The following is a 24985-nucleotide window of genomic DNA, read 5'->3' as shown; positions in this document are numbered from 1 at the left end:
AGAGTTGAATTCAGTTGTTCTCTCGTTCGCTAGCTAAGCGGAGTTAAGGTACATGCCCCAAAGCTGGCGAGTGAATGAGGAGAGCCACCACCCCCCACTCGGCCCACTGCAGGTTTCTCGGATTCGCACAAATACATTGGTACCGCAAGCAAACTGTGATACATAGCGAAATGAGAGAAGTCACAAAATCAACCGGAATGTTCAAGCAAATTATAGAAAAAAAAACTCAATCTAAATCCGTTAAGTGGTTCTCTCGTGAAAAGCGGACAGACATACAGACAGAGAGAGAGACATTGGATTTTTATATATTGGTAAACCTTCAAAAGAATGTGCAGTTAAAGTCTCGACAGCATTCTCAGCATTTCTGGAGCTTTGTAGAGTGAACCCAAGTGGCTCCACTCCACCATACACCTCTCTTGTTGACTCCATGCAGTGCCAGTCATCTCACTAACTGAAAAACACATCACACATGCGACTGGACGTATGAATAAAGTGACATGTGACAAAATGACAAATCAATAAGTCATATCTGTGGATTTGGAATTGCATTGTTTTGTTTTGACAGCACTCATGTTTTAATTCAGTAGTGTGAGATGCATACAGACATACAAAATGCACTTGTAGGTGAACTAAATATTTTTTGTGATGTTTTAATGCAAAATGTGAGTTGTGGACACCAACATTTTGTAAATGTTCAGGCAAAACAAGCTTATTCAGTTTGTTTGGGTTGAAATATGCTATGAGAAGAAACGTTAGAAAACATGAGGAGCTCTCGGCCATTTTCATTTTGTAGCTCTCGGGGGAAAAAGTCGGAGAGCCCTGATCTAAATGAACAAAAATGCCAAAGGTAAGTGCACCCCTACATTTCTCACCCCTTCAAATACCTCAAATTAGGATCGGGTGTTCATGACGAGATGCCAATGATTAGAACTTCCTTAGGGAGTATGCAGGTGGACCCGAATGTCTTATTTAATCTACAGATCTCGAGAGTCTGGCGTTCTCTTTGCTATTGTGGTGTCGTAAAGTCAAAATCAAAAGAGCTTTCTAGGGCCTCCGAAAGAAGGTTGTGGATGCTTAGGAGTCTAACTAGAAATTTAAAATGATTGCCAAATTATTTGAACTCGGTCATTCCACAGTAAGAAAAGTTGTCTGCAAGTGGCACAGATTTCAAACGACTGCTAACTTGTCCAGGACTGACCTGCCCAAGAGTTGACTGTTTTGATAATAAATCTCTAAGAACAGAAGAATTTCACCATGGGATTGGCAGGTAACTCTTGCAACAGTTGGTGTCAAAGCGCTACTATCAGAAAGATTGCACAGATTTTACCTGTATGCAAGTTGCGTCAGGAAAAGGCCCTTGCTGTCCAAAAAAGATCATTAGGGCGAGACTACAGTACTCCATTGAACTGGCCATCAGGGACAATGTGCTCTGCACAGTTGAATCACAAACAGATGTTTGGCACAAACTGAAGACACCATTTCAGGAGAAGAACTTTGCACAAACTGGGAGGTATGGTGGTGGAAATGTTCTGGCTTGGGGTTGCTTTGCTTTCTGAGGTCCCGAGTAGCTTGCAGTCTTTGAGTCAGGTCTGAATTCTAAATCATATCAAAGTGTGCTTGAGGAGAATGTGAGGCCACCTGTCTGAAAAGTTGACCGTTCAACATGATAATTATCCAGAGCACACTAGCAAATCCACCATGGAATGACTCGAGAAGAGGAAATGGACGGTTATGGACTGGCATTGTCAAAGCCCTGATTTGAATCCCATTGAAGTGTGGTGGTGTTCAGATTTGAAATGGGCAGGACATACAAGAAAACCCCCAGACGTCTTGCAAATGAAGGAATTGTGCGGTCCAAAGTTTCACTGAGGCAATATCAGGGCCAAGCGGAATGCGGCTTTGGTGGTTGCTGAGGCAAAAACTCGGGCGTGGGAGGAGTTCGGGGAGACCATGGACGACGACTTTCGGACGGCTTTGAGGAGATTCTGGTCCACCATCCGGCATCTCAGGAAGGGGAAGCAGTGCAGTGTCAACACTGTATATGGTGGGGATGGTGCGCTGCTGACCTCGACTCGGGACGTTGTGGGTCGGTGGGGGGAGTACTTCAAAGACCTACTCAATCCCATTAACATGCCTTCCAATGAGGAAGCAGAGCCTGGGGACTCAGAGGTGGGCTCCCCCATCTCTGGGACTGAGGTCACCGAGGTGGTCAAAAAACTACTTGGTGGCAGGGCCCCAGGGGTGGATGAGATACGCCCGGAGTTCCTCAAGGCTCTGGATGTTGTAGGACTGTCTTGGTTGACACGCCTCTGCAACATCGCATGGACATCAGGGACAGTGCCTCTGGAGCACTTTAAAAAACTACTGAAAACACATTACTTTAACATGGCCTTCTCATAACTTCACTGTAATTTAATCCTGACACTCTGTATATCCAATTCATTATAATAACTATTCATTCAAAATTTGTACTAACCCCTACTCTCTCTTCTGTTTCCTTTTCCGGTGTCCTATTGGTGGTGGCACAAGCCACCACCATCTACCCAAAGCACCATGATGTTCCAACAATGATGGATGGATTAAAAGCCAGAAGTCTGTATAACCATCAGCATCAAGTGACTCCATGAGAACCCTAACTACAAAGAGGACTATTTCATTTATGTTAGGTAGAATGCCCAAAGGGGACTGGGCGGTCTCGTGGCCTGGAACCCCTACAGATTTTATTTTTTTCTCCAGCCTTCTGGAGTTTTTTTTTGTTTTTTCTGTCCACCCTGGCCATCGGACCTTACTCCTTTTCTATGTTAACTAATGTTGTCTTATTTTAATTTCTTATTTGTCTTTTATTCTTCTTTTCTTCATTATGTAAAGCACTTTGAGCTACTTTTTGTATGAAAATGTGCTATATAAATAAATGTTGTTGTTGTTGTTGGATTGGCAGACCGGGGTGGTGGTCCCCCTCTTTAAGAAAGGGGATCGGAGGGTGTGTTCCAACTACAGAGGGATCACACTCCTCAGCCTCCCTAGAAAAGTCTATTCAGGGGTCCTGGAGAGGAGGGTCTGTCGGATAGTCGAGCCTCGGATTCAGGAGGAACAGTGTGGTTTTCGTCCTGGTCGCAGAACAGTGGACCAGCTCTATACCCTTAGCAGGGTCCTGGAGGGTGCATGGGAGTTCGCCCAACCAGTCTACATGTGTTTTGTGGACTTGGAAAAGGCATTCGACCGTGTCCCTCGGGGAATCCTGTGGGGGGTACTCCGAGAGTATGTGGTACCGGCCCCCTTGATAAGGGCTGTTCGGTCCCTGTACGATCGTTGCCAGAGTTTGGTCCGCATTGCCGGCAGTAAGTCGAACACGTTTCCAGTGAGAGTTGGACTCCGCCAGGGCTGCCCTTTGTCACCGATTCTATTCATAACTTTTATGGACAGAATTTCTAGGCGCAGCCAGGGTGTTGAGGGGGTCCGGTTTGGTGGGCTCAGGATTGGGTCACTGCTTTTTGCAGATGATGTTGTCGTGTTTGCTTCATCAGGCCGTGATCTTCAGCTCTCTCTGGATCGGTTCGCAGCCGAGTGTGAAGCGGCTGGGATGAGAATCAGCACCTCCAAATCCGAGACCATGGTCCTCAGCCGGAAAAGGGTGGAGTGCCCTCTCAGGGTTGGTAGCGAGATCCTGCCCCAAGTGGAGGAGTTCAAGTATCTTGGGGTCTTGTTCACGAGTGAGGGAAAAATGGAGCGTGAGATCGACAGGCGGATCGGTGCGGCATCCGCAGTAATGCGGGCGCTGCATCGGTCTGTCGTGGTGAAAAAGGAGCTGAGCCGCAAGGCGAAGCTCTCAATTTACCAGTCGATCTATGTTCCTGGGTGGCACGGTGGCACAGTGGGTAGCGCTGCTGCCTCGCAGTTGGGAGACCTGGGGACCTGGGTTCGCTTCCCGGGTCCTCCCTGCGTGGAGTTTGCATGTTCTCCCCGTGTCTGTGTGGGTTTCCTCCCACAGTCCAAAGACATGCAGGTTAGGTGGATTGGCGATTCTAAATTGGCCGTAGTGTGTGCTTGGTGTGTGGGTGTGTTTGTGTGTGTCCTGCGGTGAGTTGGCACCCTGCCCGGGATTGGTTCCTGCCTTGTGTCCTGTGTTGGCTGGGATTGGCTCCAGCAGACCCCCGTGACCCTGTATTCGGATTCAGCGGGTTGGAAAATGGATGGATGGATCTATGTTTACATTTACATTTACATTTATGTTCCTACCCTCACCTATGGTCATGAGCTATGGGTAGTGACCGAAAGAACGAGATCGCGAATACAAGCGGCTGAAATGAGTTTCCTCCGCAGGGTGTCTGGGCTTTCCCTTAAAGATAGGGTGAGAAGCTCAGTCATCCGGGAGGGGCTCAGAGTAGAGCCGCTGCTCCTCCACATCGAGAGGAGTCAGATGAGGTGGCTCGGGCATCTGATCAGGATGCCTCCTGGACGCCTCCCTGGTGAGGTGTTCCGGGCACGTCTAACCGAGAGGAGGCCCCGGGGAAGACCCAGGACACGTTGGAGGGACTATGTCTCTCGACTGGCCTGGGAACACCTTGGGATTCTCCTGGAAGAGCTAGAAGAAGTGGCCGGGGAGAGGGAATTCTGGGCATTTCTGCTCAAGCTGCTACCCCCGCGACCCAACCTCGGATAAGTGGGAGACAATGGATGGATGGATGAATATCAGGAACTGGTGGGCAGTTCTGCAAAACGCCTACAAGAAGTTGTATCTCCTAAACAGGTCGATGCCAGCTTTTGAGGCCAAGGGTAGACTTACTTTTTCCCAGTATTCTATTTTATCTATTGATATTTGTGTTGAATAAATGTTTGAAAGGGCATATTTTCCTCGTGTTTTGATTCAAGTGTATGACCTGTAGCTGGAAGCACTGTTTGCATGAATATCTGCTGTTTGCCTGTTCAAATATCTTGGAAAAAAAAATCAACAATCTTCATAGGGGGTATTTACTTTTTCACATGACGGAATGTGGGCACCCCTCCAAAATATTTAGTTCAGGTTGTTAACCTGGTCGTCAAATCAAGCACAAAGCCATGCAGTTTCCATTGACAAACAGAATCAGTCGTACTGAAGAGCTCAGGGACTGTCCTAGGATGCCACTTTTGCCACAAGACAGTACGTGAAATTTCTGCCCCAGCCAACTGGAAGTGCTGTTATAGTGAAGTGGAACCGTCGAGGAGCTACAACAACTCAGCCGTGAAGTGGTAAGCCACACAAACTCACAGAGGGCAGCGCCAGGTGCTGAAACACATAAAAATGACCTCCCGTCTTTGGCGTCATACACAACTGAGTTCTAATCTGCCTCTACAAGCAACATCAGCACTGGGCCTGTGGGTTCGGAGCTTCATAAAGTGAGTTTCCATATCTGAGCAGCTGCACACAAGCTTAAGATCACTATGGCAATATCAAGCATTAGTTGGAGTGGCGTAAAGCACGCCACCACTGGCATGGGCATCGTCATGGGGGGATATAGGGTAATGAAACGCTTGAAAGCCGTAATGAAAATGTTGTATTTTCGAGAGGAAGGGGCCCCCAGAGACTGCTTATGTGTAGGGCCCAGAGTTTTGTGCTATAGCCCTGACCATTGGACCCTGGAATAGTGCAAGCGTGTTCTCTGGAGTGCAGACTATCTGGCAGTCCGATGGACGAGTTTGGGTATTGGCAAACGCCAGGAGAACGCTACCTTCTAAACTGCATGCTTCCTACTGTAAAGTTTGGTGTATAAGGGATAATGGCAGGGTTTGGGTTCGACCCGTTTGTTCAGGTGAAGTGTACTGTTAACGCCACAGTACATCAAGACATTTCTGACAATTGTACTCGCTCTGCTTTGTCATGACAGTTTATGGGGGTCCTTTTCTGTTCCAGCATGACTTGTGCCCCTGCGGCCTGCACAGAGCCCTAACCCCAACCCTACTCAGAGGCGGCCTTTGGGGTGTGCAGGGCCTAGGGCTGACCAACCCCACGAGGGGCCGGTTACGTCAAACGCTGTTACCGGTATGTGTGGACTGGATAAAAACTTGTGCGCATATTTAATAAAAATAATGTTAACATACACCAAGTTTTCTCGTTACAGTATTCAGCTCAATTTTTGCAAGGTAACATGTGGACTTTATCAAAATATTACAACATAATCTATTAAAAAAGTGCAATTCATAATTCATGACAATACCACGACAGTGTAAAATGTGATGTGGGGTCCTGCGGAAATTAGCGGGGCCTCTGCTAGAAAAAGTACCCAACTTGTTAGTATAGTCTCGAGTCTCGCTGTGCAGGATGTCATAGTCAATAACTCACATTGATGTCATGTCAGCCGATTATCATGTTTTTATACATTAATATTCAGACATGTTTATGGCCTACAAATTAAATGCGAGTTTCAGTGTTTCGACAGGAAGTGTGAAATTAACGTAGAGATATCATCATGAAATCTCTTACCGGTTTCCAGGTTCAGAGACGAAAATTCACTTTTCTTGCCTTCCGATTGGAAAAGTCGCTGATGACATCTTCGTAGTCTAATCAGGATCTGCAATGTCTTTTTCTATAGATAGGAGAAGCCAACCCAGCCACTAATGGGCTCTACCGGTTTTGGGAAGGGATTATACTGGAGACCCTTTTCGGGGGTGATGAAGGTGGACTATGGAATGTTTTCAAAAATGTACATGTACGGAATTTTACCTTGAAGAGGGATTTTAAAAGGGTTCCTCTTAGAAGCATCTCAAATATACTAATATCCATCCATCCATCCATTGTCTCCCGCTTATCCGAGGTCGGGTCGCGGGGGCAGCAGCTTGAGCAGAGATGCCCAGACTTCCCTCTCCCCGGCCACTTCTTCTAGCTCTTCCGGGAGAATCCCAAGGCGTTCCCAGGCCAGTCGAGAGACATAGTCCCTCCAACGTGTCCTGGGTCTTCCCTGGGGCCTCCTCCCGGTTGGACATGCCCAGAACACCTCACCAGGGAGGCGTCCAGGAGGCATCCTGATCAGATGCCCGAGCCACCTCATCTGACTCCTCTCGATGCGGAGGAGCAGCGGCTCTACTCTGAGCACCTCCCGGATGACTGAGCTTCTCACCCTATCTTTAAGGGAAAGCCCAGACACCCTGCGGAGGAAACTCATTTCAGCCGCTTGTATTCGCGATCTCGTTCTTTCGGTCACTACCCATAGTTCATGACCATATGTGAGGGTAGGAACATAGATCGACTGGTAAATTGAGAGCTTCGCCTTGCGGCTCAGCTCCTTTTTCACCACGACAGACCGATGCAGCGCCCGCATTACTGCGGATGCCGCACCGATCCGCCTGTCGATCTCACGCTCCATTCTTCCCTCACTCGTGAACAAGATCCCGAGATACTTGAACTCCTCCACTTGAAGCAGGATCTCGCTACCAACCCTGAGAGGGCACTCCACCCTTTTCCGGCTGAGGACCATGGTCTCGGATTTGGAGGTGCTGATTCTCATTCCAGCCGCTTCACACTCGGCTGCGAACCGATCCAGAGAGAGCTGAAGATCACGGCCTGATGAAGCAAACAGGACAACATCATCTGCAAAAAGCAGTGACCCAATCCTGAGCCCACCAAACCGGACCCCCTCAACGCCCTGGCTGCGCCTAGAAATTCTGTCCATAAAAGTTATGAACAGAATCGGTGACAAAGGGCAGCCCTGGCGGAGTCCAACTCTCACTGGAAACGGGTTCGACTTACTGCCGGCAATGCGGACCAAGCTCTGGCACCGATCGTACAGGGACCGAACAGCCCTTATCAGGGGGGCCGGTACCCCATACTCTCGGAGTACCCCCCACAGGATTCCCCGAGGGACACGGTCGAATGCCTTTTCCAAGTCCACAAAACACATGTAGACTGGTTGGGCAAACTCCCATGCACCCTCCAGGACCCTGCTAAGGGTATAGAGCTGGTCCACTGTTCCACGACCAGGACGAAAACCACACTGTTCCTCCTGAATCCGAGGCTCGACTATCCGACGGACCCTCCTCTCCAGGACCCCTGAATAGACTTTTCCAGGGAGGCTGAGGAGTGTGATCCCTCTGTAGTTGGAACACACCCTCCGGTCCCCCTTCTTAAAGAGGGGGACCACCACCCCAGTCTGCCAATCCAGAGGCACTGTCCCTGATGTCCATGCGATGTTGCAGAGGCGTGTCAACCAAGACAGTCCTACAACATCCAGAGCCTTGAGGAACTCCGGGCATATCTCATCCACCCCCGGGGCCCTGCCACCAAGGAGTTTTTTGACCACCTCGGTGACCTCAGTCCCAGAGATGGGGGAGCCCACCTCTGAGTCCCCAGGCTCTGCTTCCTCATTGGAAGGCATGTTAATGGGATTGAGGAGGTCTTCGAAGTACTCCCCCCACCGACCCACAACGTCCCGAGTCGAGGTCAGCAGCACACCATCCCCACCATATATAGTGTTGACACTGCACTGCTTCCCCTTCCTGAGACGCCGGATGGTGGACCAGAAAGTCGTTCTCCATGGCCTCCCCAAACTCCTCCCACGCCCGAGTTTTTGCCTCAGCAACCACCAAAGCCGCATTCCGCTTGGCCTGCCGGTACCTATCAGCTGCCTCCAGGGTCCCACAGGACAAAAGGGTCCTGTAGGACTCCTTCTTCAGCTTGACGGCATCCTTCACCACCGGTGTCCACCAACGGGTTCGGGGATTGCCGCCACGACAGGCACCGACCACCTTACGGCCACAGCTCCGGTCAGCCGCCTCAACAATAGAGGCACGGAACATGGCCCATTCGGACTCAATGTCCCCCACCTCCCTCGGGACATGGTCGAAGTTCTGCCGGAGGTGGGAGTTGAAGCTACTTCTGACAGGGGGCTCTGCCAGACGTTCCCAGCAGACCCTCACAACACGTTTGGGCCTACCACGCCTGACCGGCATAGTAATATTAATAGTAATAATGTACTGCAGAATATAACTTGACAAATCCGCTCGAATGGGACACACGGACCTCAAAAGCGGCGGCCCCCTTAAAAGCGGGCCTGGGGTGGTCGTCCCACTTGCTACCCCCAAACGCCCCTCTTGAACCTACTGGAACGCTGATCTTCTCATCCAACATCAACATCGGACTTTAAAAAAATAAAACAGGCTGCGCAGACTTTCAGGGTTCCAAAACGGGACACAACTCAGTGATCCAGGGAGTGTGCTGGACAGCAAAGTAAATCGACGGGGTTTCTTATAGAAACGCACGTGCAGGTACTTCTCTGCGGTCCCCTTTCGCGTTTCGGACGGCAAAAGTTAATTCCAGGACACGCAATGATTAAAAAGCGGCGCGATGCATCACCTAACTCACAAACTCCCCCATACACGCACCTCAAAATCTTATGGAAAGCCTCACAGAAGAGTGCAGGCTGTCACAGCTGCAATTCCCTTATTAATGCCAGTGGATCTGGAATGGGATGACCAACAAGCTCATATAGGCGTGAAGATCAACCTTTTGACCATATAGCGTATATCATACTGCAAGACGCATCTACCTTAGTGAATCGCCGCCATTTTTTTTTTTTTGCCGTCACCGCCGGTAAGCCTACATTTTTGCGCATGCGCGCAGCGTTGGCGCCGCTGACACCTGAAATATTAAAACCTGTGGGCGGGAACGCGTGGCGCTTACTTTGCAAGCGAGCGGGGAGATTCGGAGCGGCGCGGTTTGCTAAGAACGTGTTGTCTCATCATGACGGCGGATTTAGCGGTAAATTGTCTTTATTTGGTGGTGATGGCGTTTCGAATAATACGTTAGAATGGTTTCGTTCCTATGAATCGCGGGCAGTAATGCGCGTTTGTTTGATGCATCAGCTGAGATTACGAAACAAACACCAAACGAAATTGCGTTTGAATTCCATCTGTTCCGCTCGGCGTTATCTCCAAACCGAATTCGCGCACTCTTCAATTCCAATTCATTAAGATGTGAGAATGTGGAAGCCCAAGTAATTGTTTGTTTCGGGGCCGACCGCCTTTGGACTCCTCCGAGTTCGCCTGCTGTTCCGACGCCCTTTCGTGTCGAAATGCCGGGTCGGGTCGGGTCTGGTCTCCTGTGCTATGCTAGTTCAATGTTAAACGGCCCGAGTCGAGTTCAATTTTAGTTCACGTTCGCATGAGAGTGTGGTAGGAGCGCCAGTGTGTACCCTACAAAGACTTGTTGGTGGTCTTTTTCTATCTTTTATGGCCGTTAATTTCACTACCCGTAAAATGGCCCGTCTGGCGGCCATGTGTTTTATGAGAACTCAGAACCGGTAACGTCGTTTTAATGAATATTAGAATCGCCCTTTTAAAAGCGACATGCTTTCAACCCTTGGGACTCAATTTAACTTTGTAAGTTTAGTAGCCGTGTAACTGTGGCCTGGTGCTTGGAAGTAAAATAAGCTGCCGATGAGCGATATGGTAGTAAAGCCGTGGCTGCAAAAATCCCTACTAAATCATGGACGTGTAATTTCAGGAGTCGGGATTAAAACATTTTACAGGGTGTACTTTAAACGCTTGCTGAATGTTTCATGATTTTATTTTATTTTTTCAAAATATACTTTTATGCAAGTGTTAGTGCTAACTTGTGGTTTCTACAACTGACAATGCTTGTAAGTGTGAAAAGAAAATGAATACTTAGAATATGGTGTTCATCCCATCATTTTTAAGTGATCTACCATTTGAACATTACGATCAAGGGTTTGAGTGGCTTGTGATTAGATAAGGTTTAATTCAATTCTTTTTAATTCAGTTTCTTTGTCATTTGGAGAGGTCTGAAGTAATGTGTTCTCCGTTATATAGGATTTGTATACACAGTGCTGAGTAGCAGGATTACACTTAAATGATGGAATTTCTTGCAAATGTTTTCTTATTTTACAAAGAGTGGGACAGACAAGAGGCCTTGCCAGAATCAAAACACAGTGGGGTTTAGAGAGTGAGAAGCAGCAACCTGATCTAACATCTGTAAAAACTGGCAAATCGAAAGGAGAGACCTGCCAAAGAAAATGGCACTAAAGAATCTGAACAGGGCAAAATCTGAAAGAAACTTATGAAGAGTAAAGCCCATCAGTGATCATCCATCCATTCATTCTGGAACAAGAACCAAGTTAAAGGAATACTCCATCCAAAAATATATTTTTTTGTTACATACCCCTTGCAGTTTGCAGTGCTGGCTGAGAGCAAAAAAAAAATTAAAAATCTCCCGTTTTTAATGCAGAATGGAGCGAGAAACGTCCGTGATATAATGAAAGCCAATAGTGACCAGGGCTGTTCAACAGCAAACAATGTAAAAAAAATCTCACATTACATGTGCTGCGTGATCCACATGTCAGTTGTCCAGCCATTTGCACAAAACCTGCAAAGCTCATGCTTTTCTGCTAAACTACTGTTAAAAATATACTTCCAGAATTGACTTTTAGAATTGAATACCTGCCTCTTCCCCCTCATTCATTGGTCAAGAGTCCTGGCTTTAGTTAGTGAGTTCCATGAGGCATTAGGTTTACATTTATGATGTTTGCTTGTTATTCCAGAAGTATATATTGAACAATATTTTGTCAAAAAGCTTGCAAGTTTGTATCTTTTGTAAAGTGATTTCTTTTTCTCTTCCGTGGTTATTTTTCAAATCATTTGCTGCTCTTCAGTATTGGTCATCATTGGCGTCTGTTATATCAGACTTTTTTTCTCTCCATTTTGCATGAAAACGGGAATTTTTCCCATCCATCGCTACAAACTACTTGGGTTCACTCGTTCAGTGCATGTGAATTGCCTCTGTTTAGTGTCCCCATCTGCAATAAAAGATTAATTATACGAATAACAGCTGTCTCTCCTGCAGGACTTGAAGTTTTTTTCCTGGTCAGAGAAGGGAAACATAAGCAACTTTAATCTAGTCAGTGACTAGAGAAGCTGCAAGATAAACTGATTCCAAGTTAATGAATAGTGATGTCACCAAATACTCTGCACTCTTAAATTCTCTGTTAATAAGTGTGCTCATAGTTTTAATCGTTTATTAAATGCAATTTTGGGCAGTTAAAATTAATGTTGAGTTTATGCAAAATACCAAAATGAGCAGCTGTGAAAATGTTCTCATTTAAGGTTAGCTCTTGTAGCATCATTGTACTTTTCCTAGGCTGCCCCTGAAATATTACTTTCTAGCTAGCCCCGCGCATGACAAAAATGCTTAGGCTAATTGCAGGTAAACAGGTTTTTCAATTTATCTACAACATATTTAGGTCCATCACAGTATATGTCACCCATGTCTCCGGTAATGAGGTGTTATATTGGCATATCCTTCACTTGCGTAACTGTATTGTTATTCTCTTATATGTGCACAAACACATTTTAAACGGGTTCTTCTGACTCCTAGCATGCAAATATCCTCCTGTATGTGTGCCATTGTGTGCATGGATAGTCATGTACATGTATAAGTATGCTCATATTAAATGTTACTTTTGTTTTGCAAAATAATTTTCAGCTTTTAAATGTGAGCAGTGATCTTAGACAACGGGACGATGTGCTTTAAAGACCTCAAATACAGCATGTAGTGTATAATTTCATAGAAATTTGTTCAAGGAATTATTTAGCTAAATGTTATAAAAGGGAGACACTTCTAGATCATTGAGGTGGCATGGCAAGTAACATCACAGTCTGTCTTCTCATAGAACACATAAAAGAGAAATGTGCAGACTACACAGAGAAAGCAACAGGGCCAATCTGAGTTTTTTTTTCCCCAAAAACATTAAGAATATGTCGATGTTCTGACTAAAAAGTGTCTTCGTTTGAGCAAGTGCACTGTGGTGGATGGGCATCCAACCCAGACTTGGCTATAAATGATCTGTTAATCATACTTTGTTAATTTTCATTACTGCTAAGTTCAGTATTTTAGGCATGTTTACATATTTTTATATGTATTTTTTTTAATAAGATTGCTTAAATAAGTGCAGTTTTCTGTGCTTGCTCTTGAAGTGTATGAGAACATAAATTTGATAAATGAGAAGAAACTATTATGTAAATCAGGCTTGTTTAGTGAATGGATAAGCTGTCCTAATATTCCCTTCAGATTCAAGTGTACTTTTAAGAAGCATCTGGATGGAAGAATTGGAACACTTGGGTTTGACACCGTTTGTTTGCTATGAGTTGCAATATTTAAGGCCATATGATCGTGGAGGCTCACACAGTGTAATGGGGATCAGTCTTCCAGACTCTTTCACTAAAAATAAGTCCACATCCTGAGACAAATCAGTCGCACTTCTACCTCCCTTCAGGACACAGAGTGGTGTCCCCTACTTCAGGAAACAGACGAGTGCAAGGCTGATGGCCACAGTGAGGATGAAGAAGCCACCACTCTGCTTCAAGAAATGGTTGAAGAAGATGAGGAGATTGACTTGTACAATGAAGAGACGTTTCGTTTGGGTGAGTACTTCTCCTGCAGGTTTGGGAACAATGTAACTTTTTGTGAAATCGGCTCTTTGGCTTCTGTTTGTCTTCATTTTTCTTGTCATTGTGATGTTTTCCAAACTTTAGGTTACACCCTCATTAATGTGGTTGTAACTGTTCTAGATATGGAATCTGGAGGTGAGGAAGATCCTGCTGACCTCTTTGTGTTCTGTGGTGAATTCTCCCAGTTTGAAAAGGGTGCCTCAAAGGATCTTTCAAAAATGAATGGGGAGCCCCCTAAACCACCAGAGGTGCAACAGGCTGCAGGCCAGCCGGCACCTCAGCGTCTTCCAGTAACTAAATCCCAGCCTGCCCCTGCTTTATCTAAAGTCCCAGTGGCTCCCAGAACTACAGGCCGCATAGAAATGCGTGGGGAGCGCAGGCGGGAGCTGAGCAAGAAGATGGAATTCCAGGATCCAGCCGTTCTCAAAAGTATTAAAGGCAAACCCACTTTAGAGGTGAGGACCATCTAGAAAGTGATCTAGCTACTGGCTTCCGCCATCGTACTTGATTGTGCATGTAACCAGGGTAAAATTATAAACCCGATTTTTTTCTAGAACTGGTTGTACTGGACTTACTAGCTAGCCACAGTAGGTTGGATTGATTATTTTAATAATCCATGTAACTTGCCTAAGACAGTTGATGATTAGCATGCTTGCTTGGGGAGCATAGTTTGCAGTCATAATAGGTAGTGATTAGGCTAGAGTGCAGTTTCTATTGACTAATTGCCTTCTGGGTCAAAGTGTTAAACTACACCCAAAAGGCTAGAAGGAAAAATCCTACAGTAACTGCAAGATACAGTATGACCACTGCTTTCCTTCTGAATATAGTACCTATTTCTGCATTAGTCTTTGGCAGTCTTAATTTTTGATTTATATTGAAGGTGGTAAAAAAATGGCTATGTTGACTTGAATTAGTGAGTTAGGGTTAGTGGTAATCCTGATGTGTAGAAGCTTTTGAAACGTGACAGAGATATGCAGGAGAGTGGATTCTGAAATGAAGGTTATGATCGCTCCTTGTGTTTGTTTTTTTAAGTACTTAAGGATAAGTACTTGAGAGTTTGCAAATGTAAATTTATCAAGGGAAGTATGAGAAATTTCCAGGGTTCCTGATAAGTGGAAAATGAAGGCCTTTTGATCAAGGTCATGTTTGAAATATAATTTGATTTTGTTGTACTTGAGTATAGATTTAACATTTTGGTTCTTTTCCAGAATAAATCATTTATAGTTAAACACAAAGAGGATTAATATCCTATTTCTGTAATAATTTTATCTCTAAATTACTTGTATAAAATGCTGGGGTGGGGTAATCTAACATAGTGCTCAGCAGCAGCTGTGATGCTAAGTCAACCTAATTTGTGCAAAGGATCCTAGCTGCTGGATAGAAAATGTTGGTGCTTGCGTAGTAATGATGGTGAGAAACTTATGAAATACAACTACTTATTAGGTAATGATTAGAATAGGAGGAAGTTGTTTTGCCTACTGGTTCTGACTCTTGCTGTATTAATATGCATCCAGAGCCTGGACAGTGCAGTGGTGGATAGTGGCATCAGTTCAACGTGGGATGAGATGGATCTGGAAGCTGAAGTGAGTAATTCTTAAGAATTGTCTTCTCCTGTAGTACTGTCCAGAGTTGGTTCTTGTCCTCCATTAACAGGATATTGTCAACTGTGCCTTTTGATGCTCTACCACTTGTTCATTCCAAATAAGATAGGCAGGTTCACAACCTCTTGTAAGTTTCTTGCTTCAAAATTTACCCTGCAGCCAGATCTTTAGTATAGCAAGTCCCTGTTAAGCCGGACATGTTGTCGACTTGAAGCTGAACTGGGGAGCATGGCCAGTACCAGTGTAAAGCTGAGATATGCATTTCAGGACACTGCTGCCATGAAGGTGATTGACAGAACCTTGGAGCAAAGGATTCCACCCACCACCCTGGATTTCCTGTCTTCTCCCCTGACCCATCAGTACCCTGAAGTTTCTGCTCCAAAGCATGCACCACAAGGCCACCTGTCACCAAGAGCTTTCAGTCCCCGTTACATGCAACAGGTAAATCATGCAATGGTTTAGGGTTAATTTAAAAGGAATTAAGGGCTAAAACTAATTCATTTTTTTTTTTTTTTTTTTTTTTGATAGGTGCCAGCTTGTCCCATGATGCCTCGCTCACCTTTATGTCCAGTGCGGCCTTACTCTTCTCAGACTAGATTTGGTCAGGTGTGTTCCTTTTGTTTGGAGAGTGAATTTACCCAGTCCCCTTCGATAGTCTGAACGAAACTTTTTTATTTAAACTTCTTTTAGTTATTTTCTAGCACTTGTGGAAAGTAACAAGAGGGTGGGGCCAGGACCAAGTACAGGTTTTTTGCATACGTTTGTAGATTTGGTGAAATTACTGTTATTTTTAGTATATACTTAGTAAGTCATAATTTTGTAATAACAAAGTACATTTTACTCGAAGTGCATTCACTTTGCCTGTGGTCTATTATGATGGTTACTCCATTTTACATAGAATTTGACTATTGTATGAAACAAATCCAGATAATTGAAGAACATGCTTTAAAAACTATTAATGAAAATAAAGCTTTGGGCTACAGGCTACTCATCTGCAAGAGGACATTTTTTTCTATAGTTACTGCAGTTTCAACATGGCATCAGTGAGAGGTTCCTAAGCCAGCACAAGTGAAAATACCTTAATGTTGAGCAGCAGTCAGTGCCCAAGTTTTTATTTCAACTAGATTGAGGCATTTTCCCCTGACCATTCAGTGTCTCTCCACAGCCCAGCAGATACCTTTCTCCTTCTTCTTTCCGACCCACTTCCTCAAACATCAGTACGCCCACCCGACCTCTAACCCCAAAGGTCCTGCAGATGCGATTTGGGCCAATGTCGCCTTCTCCGGGCCCTGCGCCGTTTTTCAGTCCTCCAGCCAATCCACTACAGAGATTCAGGTAAAAAGTGCTACTGTGTCAGGGCATGGGGTTGATTTAATTAAGTTGAATTTTTAGATAGCCTGGTCTGTATACTCTTTGTGGTATTTCAGTTGTTTGGAATGGGAGAAAATAATAAATATTTCAATATAATAATGCATAATAGTTTGCACATTAAATAGGCACTGAGCATGTCACATTTACATATTGATTCGATGGTGAATACAAAAGCATTCCCTTTGTACCTTGAAAAAAATATACATACGTGAACAGCTGTTGACTATTAGTTTTGGTTATTAAAGCTCCAAGGTAAAAGTACCATTATTAATATATTAAGATAAGGCGGTTTGAAAATAGAAAAGAAAAAAATAAATTTCAGTCCATTCAAATTCTAGAGAACAGTGGAGGTGAGAGAGTAGGGTGGTGCTTATATGTGGTTCATTTTCCCCCATTACAAAGATTTGCCTGGTTTGGTATGCAAGGGATTAGTTTTGCTTCTGTTAGGGTCCTCATTGCTACAAGATGGCAGCACATACAGCTTGCCATAATAACCATCCATGGATCACTTTTATAGCTTATGCAAATATCCAGGAATGAATTGTTGCCTTTGTCATTTGTCAGACATCGGAGTTTGAAAGAACTAGTTTGTCTTGGAGGTTCAACACCAGGCATATTGTGGCCCTTGTGTTGTAAATGCAAAGTGACTTTGGTTACGGAAAGTTTTATTGGGCAGTGTGGATAGTCCCGTCACCTAGATTTTTTCAAATGCTAACAAAGAATCTACAGCACCACTTACATTAATAAACTTTCCACTCGCCACTGGTTTCTAGAAGGGGTATTCACACAATGGCAGAATGTATGTACTATTGGACACATTTTAAACACATCTGTCATAAAGCCATGATGCTTAGCTACCTGTGTCACCCATCACATTAGCATTCCTTAGATCTAGCGAAATAATATACAAATACTTTTTTTCTGTGAGAATGCAGTATCCAATATGCAGTCAGTGCAGTTATCATTATGGGTCATGGATGTATGAGAGCCACTGTTGAAGAAGCAAAGTTTGCCTGAAGTGAGTAGTTATTTAAGGTCATGAGAAACATGAAAGAATGGTAGGGTTTGGATTTTGTTAAATACCTGAGAAAACTGGGGTAGTCTTGATAAAATCAGTGTGTGGGCTGGGGCTGCACTAGTTACGGATGGCCTTGGTTAGTTCACTATCAAATGTGGATTGCTGAAAACGGAAGCTTACCTCCTGGTAACAAACCCTTTCTCCAGTGTGTACCAGCAGTTATAACTGATCTGACCCAATAAAGTTCTCTCCCAGTGGCTCCTGTACCAGTTGTGGTATCAGTGTGTTTTTATTTAAATGTGAAATTTATTTTTTGCTTATAAGTTGTTTCCAATTTCTGTGTGTTCTTCCATGAGCACAGGCTTTTAGAGCACTTGTATAGATTTACAAATGTTATCGACCAATAATAAAATCCCTACTATTAAAATAATTGCATGCATGAACACACCTATCTAGCTGAAGGTTTTTGGAAAAAATAAATCAAAACTTTTGGTTATATTGTACATACTTGCTTTCTTCACTCATTCAGCACCATTGTCTTGTAATGTCTTTTAGGAATGCTCCTTAGCCACTTTTTTATTTTATTAATGTGAGAATGTAAATGTATAGAGTAGTCAATGATGCACGTTAAAGTCATTATTTGCAGATCTTGGTGGGGACTTAAGTCTGTGGCCTTCTCAGACAGTGAGCTCAGTTTACCCTGCAGCAGTGAGCACATGTTGGTGAATTGCACATAAGGCTTTGGGAATGTAGTTCAATAGTATGCCAAATGGTAATTTTTTTATTCTTGCAAATGGCCCTCTGCCCACATTCAAGTCTTTCACCTGGCTGTTTTTGGCTTATATAACTTTTGTCTGTCTAGGTTTCCTGGTCATGTCACTCAGCTTCACCCGCAACACAGAAGAATACTCAGTCAGAGACAGCAGAGGACTCAAAGGTACTTGACTAGTCACATTTTTCCAACAAGACCTGAAAAAACATGTTTGGTTTGGCCAGTAAAGCTCATCCTCTAGCCTTTCGACATTGTGGTTGGTGATGCCAGGTCTAGAAAGATCAATTTGCTCCAAAGTGGCAGCCCTGAATGGCATCATGGCAGAATGTGCTAATCTTATGTAAACAGTAAAAGTCTTAAGAACTTGTTAATCGTGATTTTTTTTTTTTTTTTTTTTTATTTAACAAATGCTCTGCAAGTTGGCCTCCTAATCAACCAGTTATGGTTTAAATAATTGCAGTTAGCTGGTGTGGACCTCTGAAACGAACACAACACAAGGACTTTGTGTGGTGTGGCAGTGTGTGATGTTATACTTGACAGCTACAGGTACTCTGGATCAGTTGTGGGCCCAGCACCGAATGGAGTTCATACAGTATATACTTGGTCATCTTCGGTTTTGGAATTTGTGTGTGATTTTTTTAAATGGAAGGCACAGTGGTTGTTCAGGGTATAAGTGTGTTTAGAGTTCGGCTGGCATACTTACCAGCTAACTGGAGATAATCCACCTTGGAAATGTAAAAATGGACTCGGGGTGGGCGGGGATATGTGGATGGATGGATGGATGGATGTTTTTCTCTTGCAGCCATCTTTTGAATCGAATGTAACATTTTGGTTGCCTTGTATTTGCTTGTTGTGCTGTTCAGAAAAATGCTGCAGTCTTCTAAATACCAAATTCAGAACTGTAAATTTGAGATTGTGGGTGTTAGTACCGAAGAGTTTTTCCCATTGTTTTCATGATTGTACAAGTGTCAGTTTTATGTGCATGATCTAGGATAGGGGTGGGCAAAGTCATTCCTGGAGGGCCGCAGTGGCCGTGGGTTTTTGTTCCAACCCAGTTGCTTTATTAGAAAACGGTCCTTGCCAATAATTACATTTCATGGCTTGTTAGTGCTTTAACTCTGCTATGTCAAGTCATTCTCGTATCTTAGATTTTTTTTTTCCATTCTAAGGATATCATCCAAATACTTTGAAGTGTAAAACGGATGGGTAATTCTCAATACTTTTTTCTCTTCTCTTTCCTTCCAAATATTTAATTAAACCAAATAGTGCACGATAAATACACACAGGTGTAAAGGATAACAAGCAAAATGGATAACTGCTGGGTTTTTTTTGTCCTTTGCATCTTATTGCTAATAAGGAGCAATTAAAAACCGAGAATGCAGCTGTTTAAGACTTAAATAAGCAATATGGGTTCAAAATCTTAACGAGGGAGAACTAAAATGAAGCAGAAGTGTTTCTTGAGCAATAAGTGCTTCTTATTAAGCAATTGGGTTGGAACAAAAACCTGCAGCCACTGCGGCCCTCCAGGAATGACTTTGCCCACCCCGATCTAGGAGATGCAACTTGAAAGTTTGGGACCAAATTTTTATTTCATGTAACTGCTTTCTCGGTGAGAATTTTTGATTACCTAAGTAAAAGTTCTAACTGTTTCAGTCTGTGGTAGTGCTACTTTGCCATTTTCTCTTGGGCTTTTAGCCTCTTTGACCCTGGGTGATTCCCTAAGTAAAGTTGAGTTGTATCCTATGGTCACATTATCTCTGATTCATATAATTGAGTTAAAGAAATTTTTTTTTGCATTGTTTGTCATCCATATATGTGGTGTTATTTTTATCAAGCAAAAATTTCAACAGGTTTCTCTCCAATCCCTCCCCATCATACCCCCAGGGTCATATCAAAGTTAGCGATGGTGAATCAAAGAGTATCTCTGAACAATGTTATCTTGATCAAACCTTTGTTAAAGTGCCATTCTGACTCATTACTCAAATTTCATGGCCAAATTCGATGAAGGTTCTTAACAAAACACTTCTCTTAAAGTTCCATGAGAAAGCAAAGAGAACCTCGATCTGACCCATATGCCAACATTATGTCTGCAAAAGAGAAGGCCTGGGTGATTCGACTGCAGATGATTCAGCTTCAGAGTGAGAACCCACACTTAGATGACTACTATTATCAGGTAAGAGAGAGCAGGACCAAGTCAAAATGGTGCTATTTTTGGAAGGGGGAAATTGAGTTCTTTTACTGGTGTCCATTTTTCCTAAATATGTGAAAAATTTCAGGCTTACTACCAGAAGCTTGAGGAGAAGTTGACAGAAGATGAGCTGCTAGGTGACAGAGCCAAAAAAGAGCCACCAAAACTCATGACGCCATATGTGCAGAAGGCAGAGATTTATGAGCCAGGTAGGAAATGGAAGCAAGGGTCAACTTGGGGTGAAGTGGAGATGGAGCGAGTGTATCAACTTCTTGACATTAATTTTTTGCAGTTGTTCACATAGAGGGTTCATTGGGCCAAGTCGCAGTTTCCACTTGCTATTCACCCCGTCGTGCGATTGATGCAGTCCATGTGCATTGTCAGGAGGAGGTGAGGGATGGTTGTCTTGCTTCAATGTTGTAATCCTAAGCATATTATTTTAAACTATTGTGGTCAGATGGTGTAGTTTGGAGAAGATCTTTTACTGTGTAATATCTATAGTCCGTTCCTATTAAAATCTCAAACCAAGCTCTCTCATTTTTGTCCTTATAGGATCTCAAGGACATTGGCCATCGAAGACTAGGAGTCTTAAACTTGATAGAGAAGGTACATCTTTTATGGTAGTCGTTCAGAATTTTATATCCTTGAAGATGTCCTCTTTGCTTAGGTCATCAGAAATGTTTCTTGATAACTCCTTTGAAATCCACTGAATTTAACAGTAAGAACACTAAAAATAAGCAAATTCTAAATGGGATAATTTTGTAGGGAGTTTCAATGATTTAAAAAATACAGTAATGTTCTCTAAAGGGACATTATCTTACTGAAGCAGCAGCAACATAGAACATAGTGCACACTGTTACATAAGTACTATACACACAATACAGAAATGTTCTTATGTCTGCATGTGTGTTGTATGATCCAGTGACTGAGCAAAAGAGCTCCAGTAGCACCGTTCAGCGCACAGTAAGGTGAAATAAGGCAGCAATTAAAGATTCTACACAACAGCCTATCATGAAGTGGATGGGTAGAAATAGGAACTGCCTGCAGTGTTGTATGTTTTTCCTTAAATATTCCCAAGGTTAATAGAAGATTAGATGTAGTCTTTAATCGTAGGTGTTTTCCATAGTAGTAATTTTTGATGTCTAGCAACATTGCTTTGTCTTCCAATGCTTAAATATCTTGGCAACTTCCACCCAAGCCCTTAACCTGTTTGGTCATTTTGAGGTATTTCAGAGTTTCTGAACTGTAGATTATGGTGGTGGGTGTTTGCAGTTATATAAAAAAAAAAAAAAAAGTCTTCTTTCAACAAGATCATCAGCCTCAATTTTTTTTCCCTGTATGTCATTGTCTATGGGCTCAAACAAAGCAAGTTCTAATCTAGCTCTTTTTAAGCTGCATGTATAGGACCCCACCTCCTCATGTAATTGTTTCGTGTATGTACCCACCTAGATGTTCATGACACTCCTTGAGGTGGAAGAACTGCAGAAGAAAATGGCTGTTTTGCCTGAAGAAGAGAGAGTTCGCTTCCATGACACTCTGACTTGTAAAGTCAACCAGCTCTTTCACCTTTTAAAAGAGGGCTTCCAGGAATCCTGCCAGTGAGTGTGCGATTGATTGATTTATTTAGTGCCCTAGTCATAGAAGTGAACTAGTAGGAGTTTTTGGGGTTGAATTTAGTCTTGATTGTGGGGTGGACCAGATTCACATTTTCAGGAGTTTGAGTGGCCAGTCTCAGTACGGCTTTTAGAAGATTCTGGGTCTGGCTAATGAAATTTTAGTTTTTTGTTTTTTTTTTTTGTTTTGTTTTTTTTTTAAATTTTAGATGACTGTAGATCTTTCCATAGTCTCTTCCAATGGGATTAGTTAAATAACCCTTAACCCATTTATCCCTTCTTGCTTTCACCCAGTGAACTTGACGCAGAATTCCTGCCAGTCCTGTTGGTATCCAAGGGCAAGCGTTTGATTGCCAGGCTTCTGTCCTTTTTGCCTCTGGAAGCAGCTCTTGAGATCCTTGTGGCAGTGTTGAAACATCTTCCACTGTTAATGGCCCAAGATGCAGAATGTTCATATGAGGTGATAATTTTAGTCTTTATATAACACCTTACCTGTAGCCCCACATCTGCACTACTGCAGCAAATTGCAAGGTCATGACCTTCTCTAAATTTTTCTGCAGGCTCTTCCAGTGTTGTACACTCCCCTCTGTACAGTGATTGGCCACCTCTCCTTCACTCAGCTTGTTCAGGTCCTGAAGGAATTCACAGCACCACTACCTGATTCTACAGACACACGCCTGTCTCTTGCATGTCACAACAAGGTAAAGAATGGAGTGATCTGTTCCATTAATGCAGTGGTGTGCTCCTGAAGGTCTGTATGGTCCAAGTTATGGTTTCTGTGGCCTCGGTTCATTTTGTTTTATTTTTTTCTCCTGCAGTTTGCAATCTCTTTCTTGTATGCATTGCTTAGCCATGGTGAGAGGCTCCTGTCTGCAGACACACCTATAGAGCCAGGCATTGAGGAATTTGATATATGGTGAGCAGATGGGATGGCTAGCATGTTTTATTTGGCACACTTCAGTTTGTGTGTGATTCATGAAGGGGTGTTGCTGCTAAAGAGCTTTGGTACTATTTAGAACTATAAAATGAATGTATGGATGAAATGCAGCATTTCTAAATGCTGATAGTCTGAACTTGGATGTATTTGGTGGAAGGCAGGTGCGAGTGTCTAAAGATGAAGTTGCCTGCAGTTTGTCCTCCCATACCAATGCAGTTTTCTTTTTCAGGACTGATACTGTGTTTTCCGTTGCAAAGCAGCTCTCCCATTCTTCGTTGGTGGAGCCCTTACTCCTTCCATCAAACCTGCTCTCCCTTTTCTGTCGCTATTTGGATAAGCAGGCTGTTGTGCAGCTGGAAGGTACTATTGAGTAAGTGTTTCACTCAGGTGGTACCTGCTGTACTTTCTGTTGATGAGGATTAGCTGTTTAGAACTTTTTTTTTTTTTTAGCACAAGTGTGTTTACGAAAGTGCCAAGTGCTCACTTTTTGGTATTAACATTGTTTGAAAGAGACTTTGTAGTGCTGACCAATATTAAGCATCAGTTATTAAATATTTCACGCACTCCCCTTTTTCTTCCCCCCCATTAGGCGTCCAGGATCATTGCCTGTCCAGTAGAAACCCTACTTATGCCTTCTAGAGAAATGGTTTCGGGAAATGGCTTGGTGCTCTATTGCCATTTTCCTAGTGCGAGTGGACATACAGTAGAGATTTTAAGTGCAAATGCAGCACCTTGTTGGGGTGCCAAGACACAGCATCACCTAAATGGGTATTCCACCTGCCCATGAGCGTCAACTGAAAATTGCGAGATGCTGATACATCTCTAGGAGGACCATTTTAGTGCTTAAATGTAGAGTTATCAAGAGACTCTGACTTATTCCTTCATGACCCTTTATGTTAAAGAATGAAATCTGATGGTTTGGAAGACTATGGTCATTGATAAAAAAAAAAAAATGTGTACATTAGACTTTATTAAAAAAGGGTAATTTGTACAGTTTTTTTGTTTGTTTTTGGGAATTGTCTTATTTTGAGTACTAAGTTTTGACCAATTTTTTTGTTTTCATCCTCCCCTCCCTCCCTCCTTTACCTAAATATTTTGAGCATTCACATTTTTGTATTATAATATCCCATCTGTGTTTTATTGACCTGAATTTCTGTTGCTTTTTGGTTTTGGAGCTTCACTCTTAAATTTGTACAGCACTTGAAGTAAAATAAAAAACTTTAAATCGGTAGAACCGAGCAGCAAATACTTTGCCTCTTGTCTCCTGCTGCTTTTTTGTATTTTAAAATAGTGCAATTTGTAATCAGTTTTTTTTTTTTTTTTTAGAGAGAAGTATAACATATTGTTAAATAATGACTTAACATTTTAGTTCAACAATGCTTGTTCTAACTTCTGTTCCTTCCCTACCAAGATGGGCAAAAGGAGAAGCAGCCAATCTGTATTAGCCTTTGTTTCCCTTGTTTTTCTGCAAGGCGCTTTATTTTTTTTTCTTAATTGTTTACATTGCATATCCTCAAGTGGGCGACACAGTGGGTTTCACTGTTGCCTCACGGTCTTTCATTGTTCCTTCAATGTTAACTGTTTTTACCCCCACAACTGAAAATGGTGCAGGGTAGGGTAAATGGGGATGTCCTAAATGAACACTTAATGTTGGAGGTATTCTGGATGATCAATTTAAAATGGGTACTTGGCTGGTATTGTAAGTTGTCATCCTTTCAAAGAATTGCTTGATCATTTAGACCTATCATTTTTTTCCATTCTGCCACTGGCCCTCCATTTAGTAATTTTTGACTTTCAAAATAGCCATCATTGCATGTCCCCTTTTTCTCTCGCCCCAAGAATGTCATTTACTGCAGTGCACCAGTTCAGACTGCTGTTATATTTTGTATTGGAGAACATCCTTCTGGGGTCTACTGTGTTAAGTACGTCCTGCTGCTTCTCTCTCACTCTCTCTCGTGCCTGCTGCTGGCTTGTTCATTCGTGCCTGTCTGCTAACCAGGCACCATCTTATGTTTGAGGAAGCCAAGTTTAGCAGGTCACGATTCTGCACTCTG

The 24985-nt window shown here is 43.2% G+C and overlaps 1 protein-coding gene across 1 annotated transcript; it reads left to right on the top strand.

The window, feature by feature from the left end:
- The first annotated feature begins 9610 nt into the window (after positions 1 to 9610).
- patl2 (PAT1 homolog 2) lies at positions 9611 to 23673 on the top strand. The gene is made up of 18 exons (XM_051934539.1): positions 9611 to 9727; positions 13257 to 13404; positions 13552 to 13886; positions 14946 to 15014; positions 15300 to 15473; positions 15561 to 15638; positions 16198 to 16367; positions 18284 to 18358; positions 20228 to 20366; positions 20470 to 20590; positions 20674 to 20771; positions 20934 to 20987; positions 21831 to 21979; positions 22289 to 22454; positions 22555 to 22695; positions 22813 to 22910; positions 23161 to 23301; positions 23521 to 23673. Exons 1-18 carry the CDS (start codon positions 9710 to 9712, stop codon positions 23546 to 23548), a joined length of 2202 nt encoding a protein of 733 aa, XP_051790499.1. The 5' UTR covers positions 9611 to 9709; the 3' UTR covers positions 23549 to 23673.
- Positions 23674 to 24985: the final 1312 nt, after the last annotated feature.

Source organism: Erpetoichthys calabaricus, chromosome 12, assembly GCF_900747795.2.
Source record: "Erpetoichthys calabaricus chromosome 12, fErpCal1.3, whole genome shotgun sequence".
Classification (NCBI taxonomy): domain Eukaryota; kingdom Metazoa; phylum Chordata; class Cladistia; order Polypteriformes; family Polypteridae; genus Erpetoichthys; species Erpetoichthys calabaricus.
Note: the sequence above shows the minus strand (reverse complement) of the source record. Positions and strands in the feature narration are given on the sequence as shown.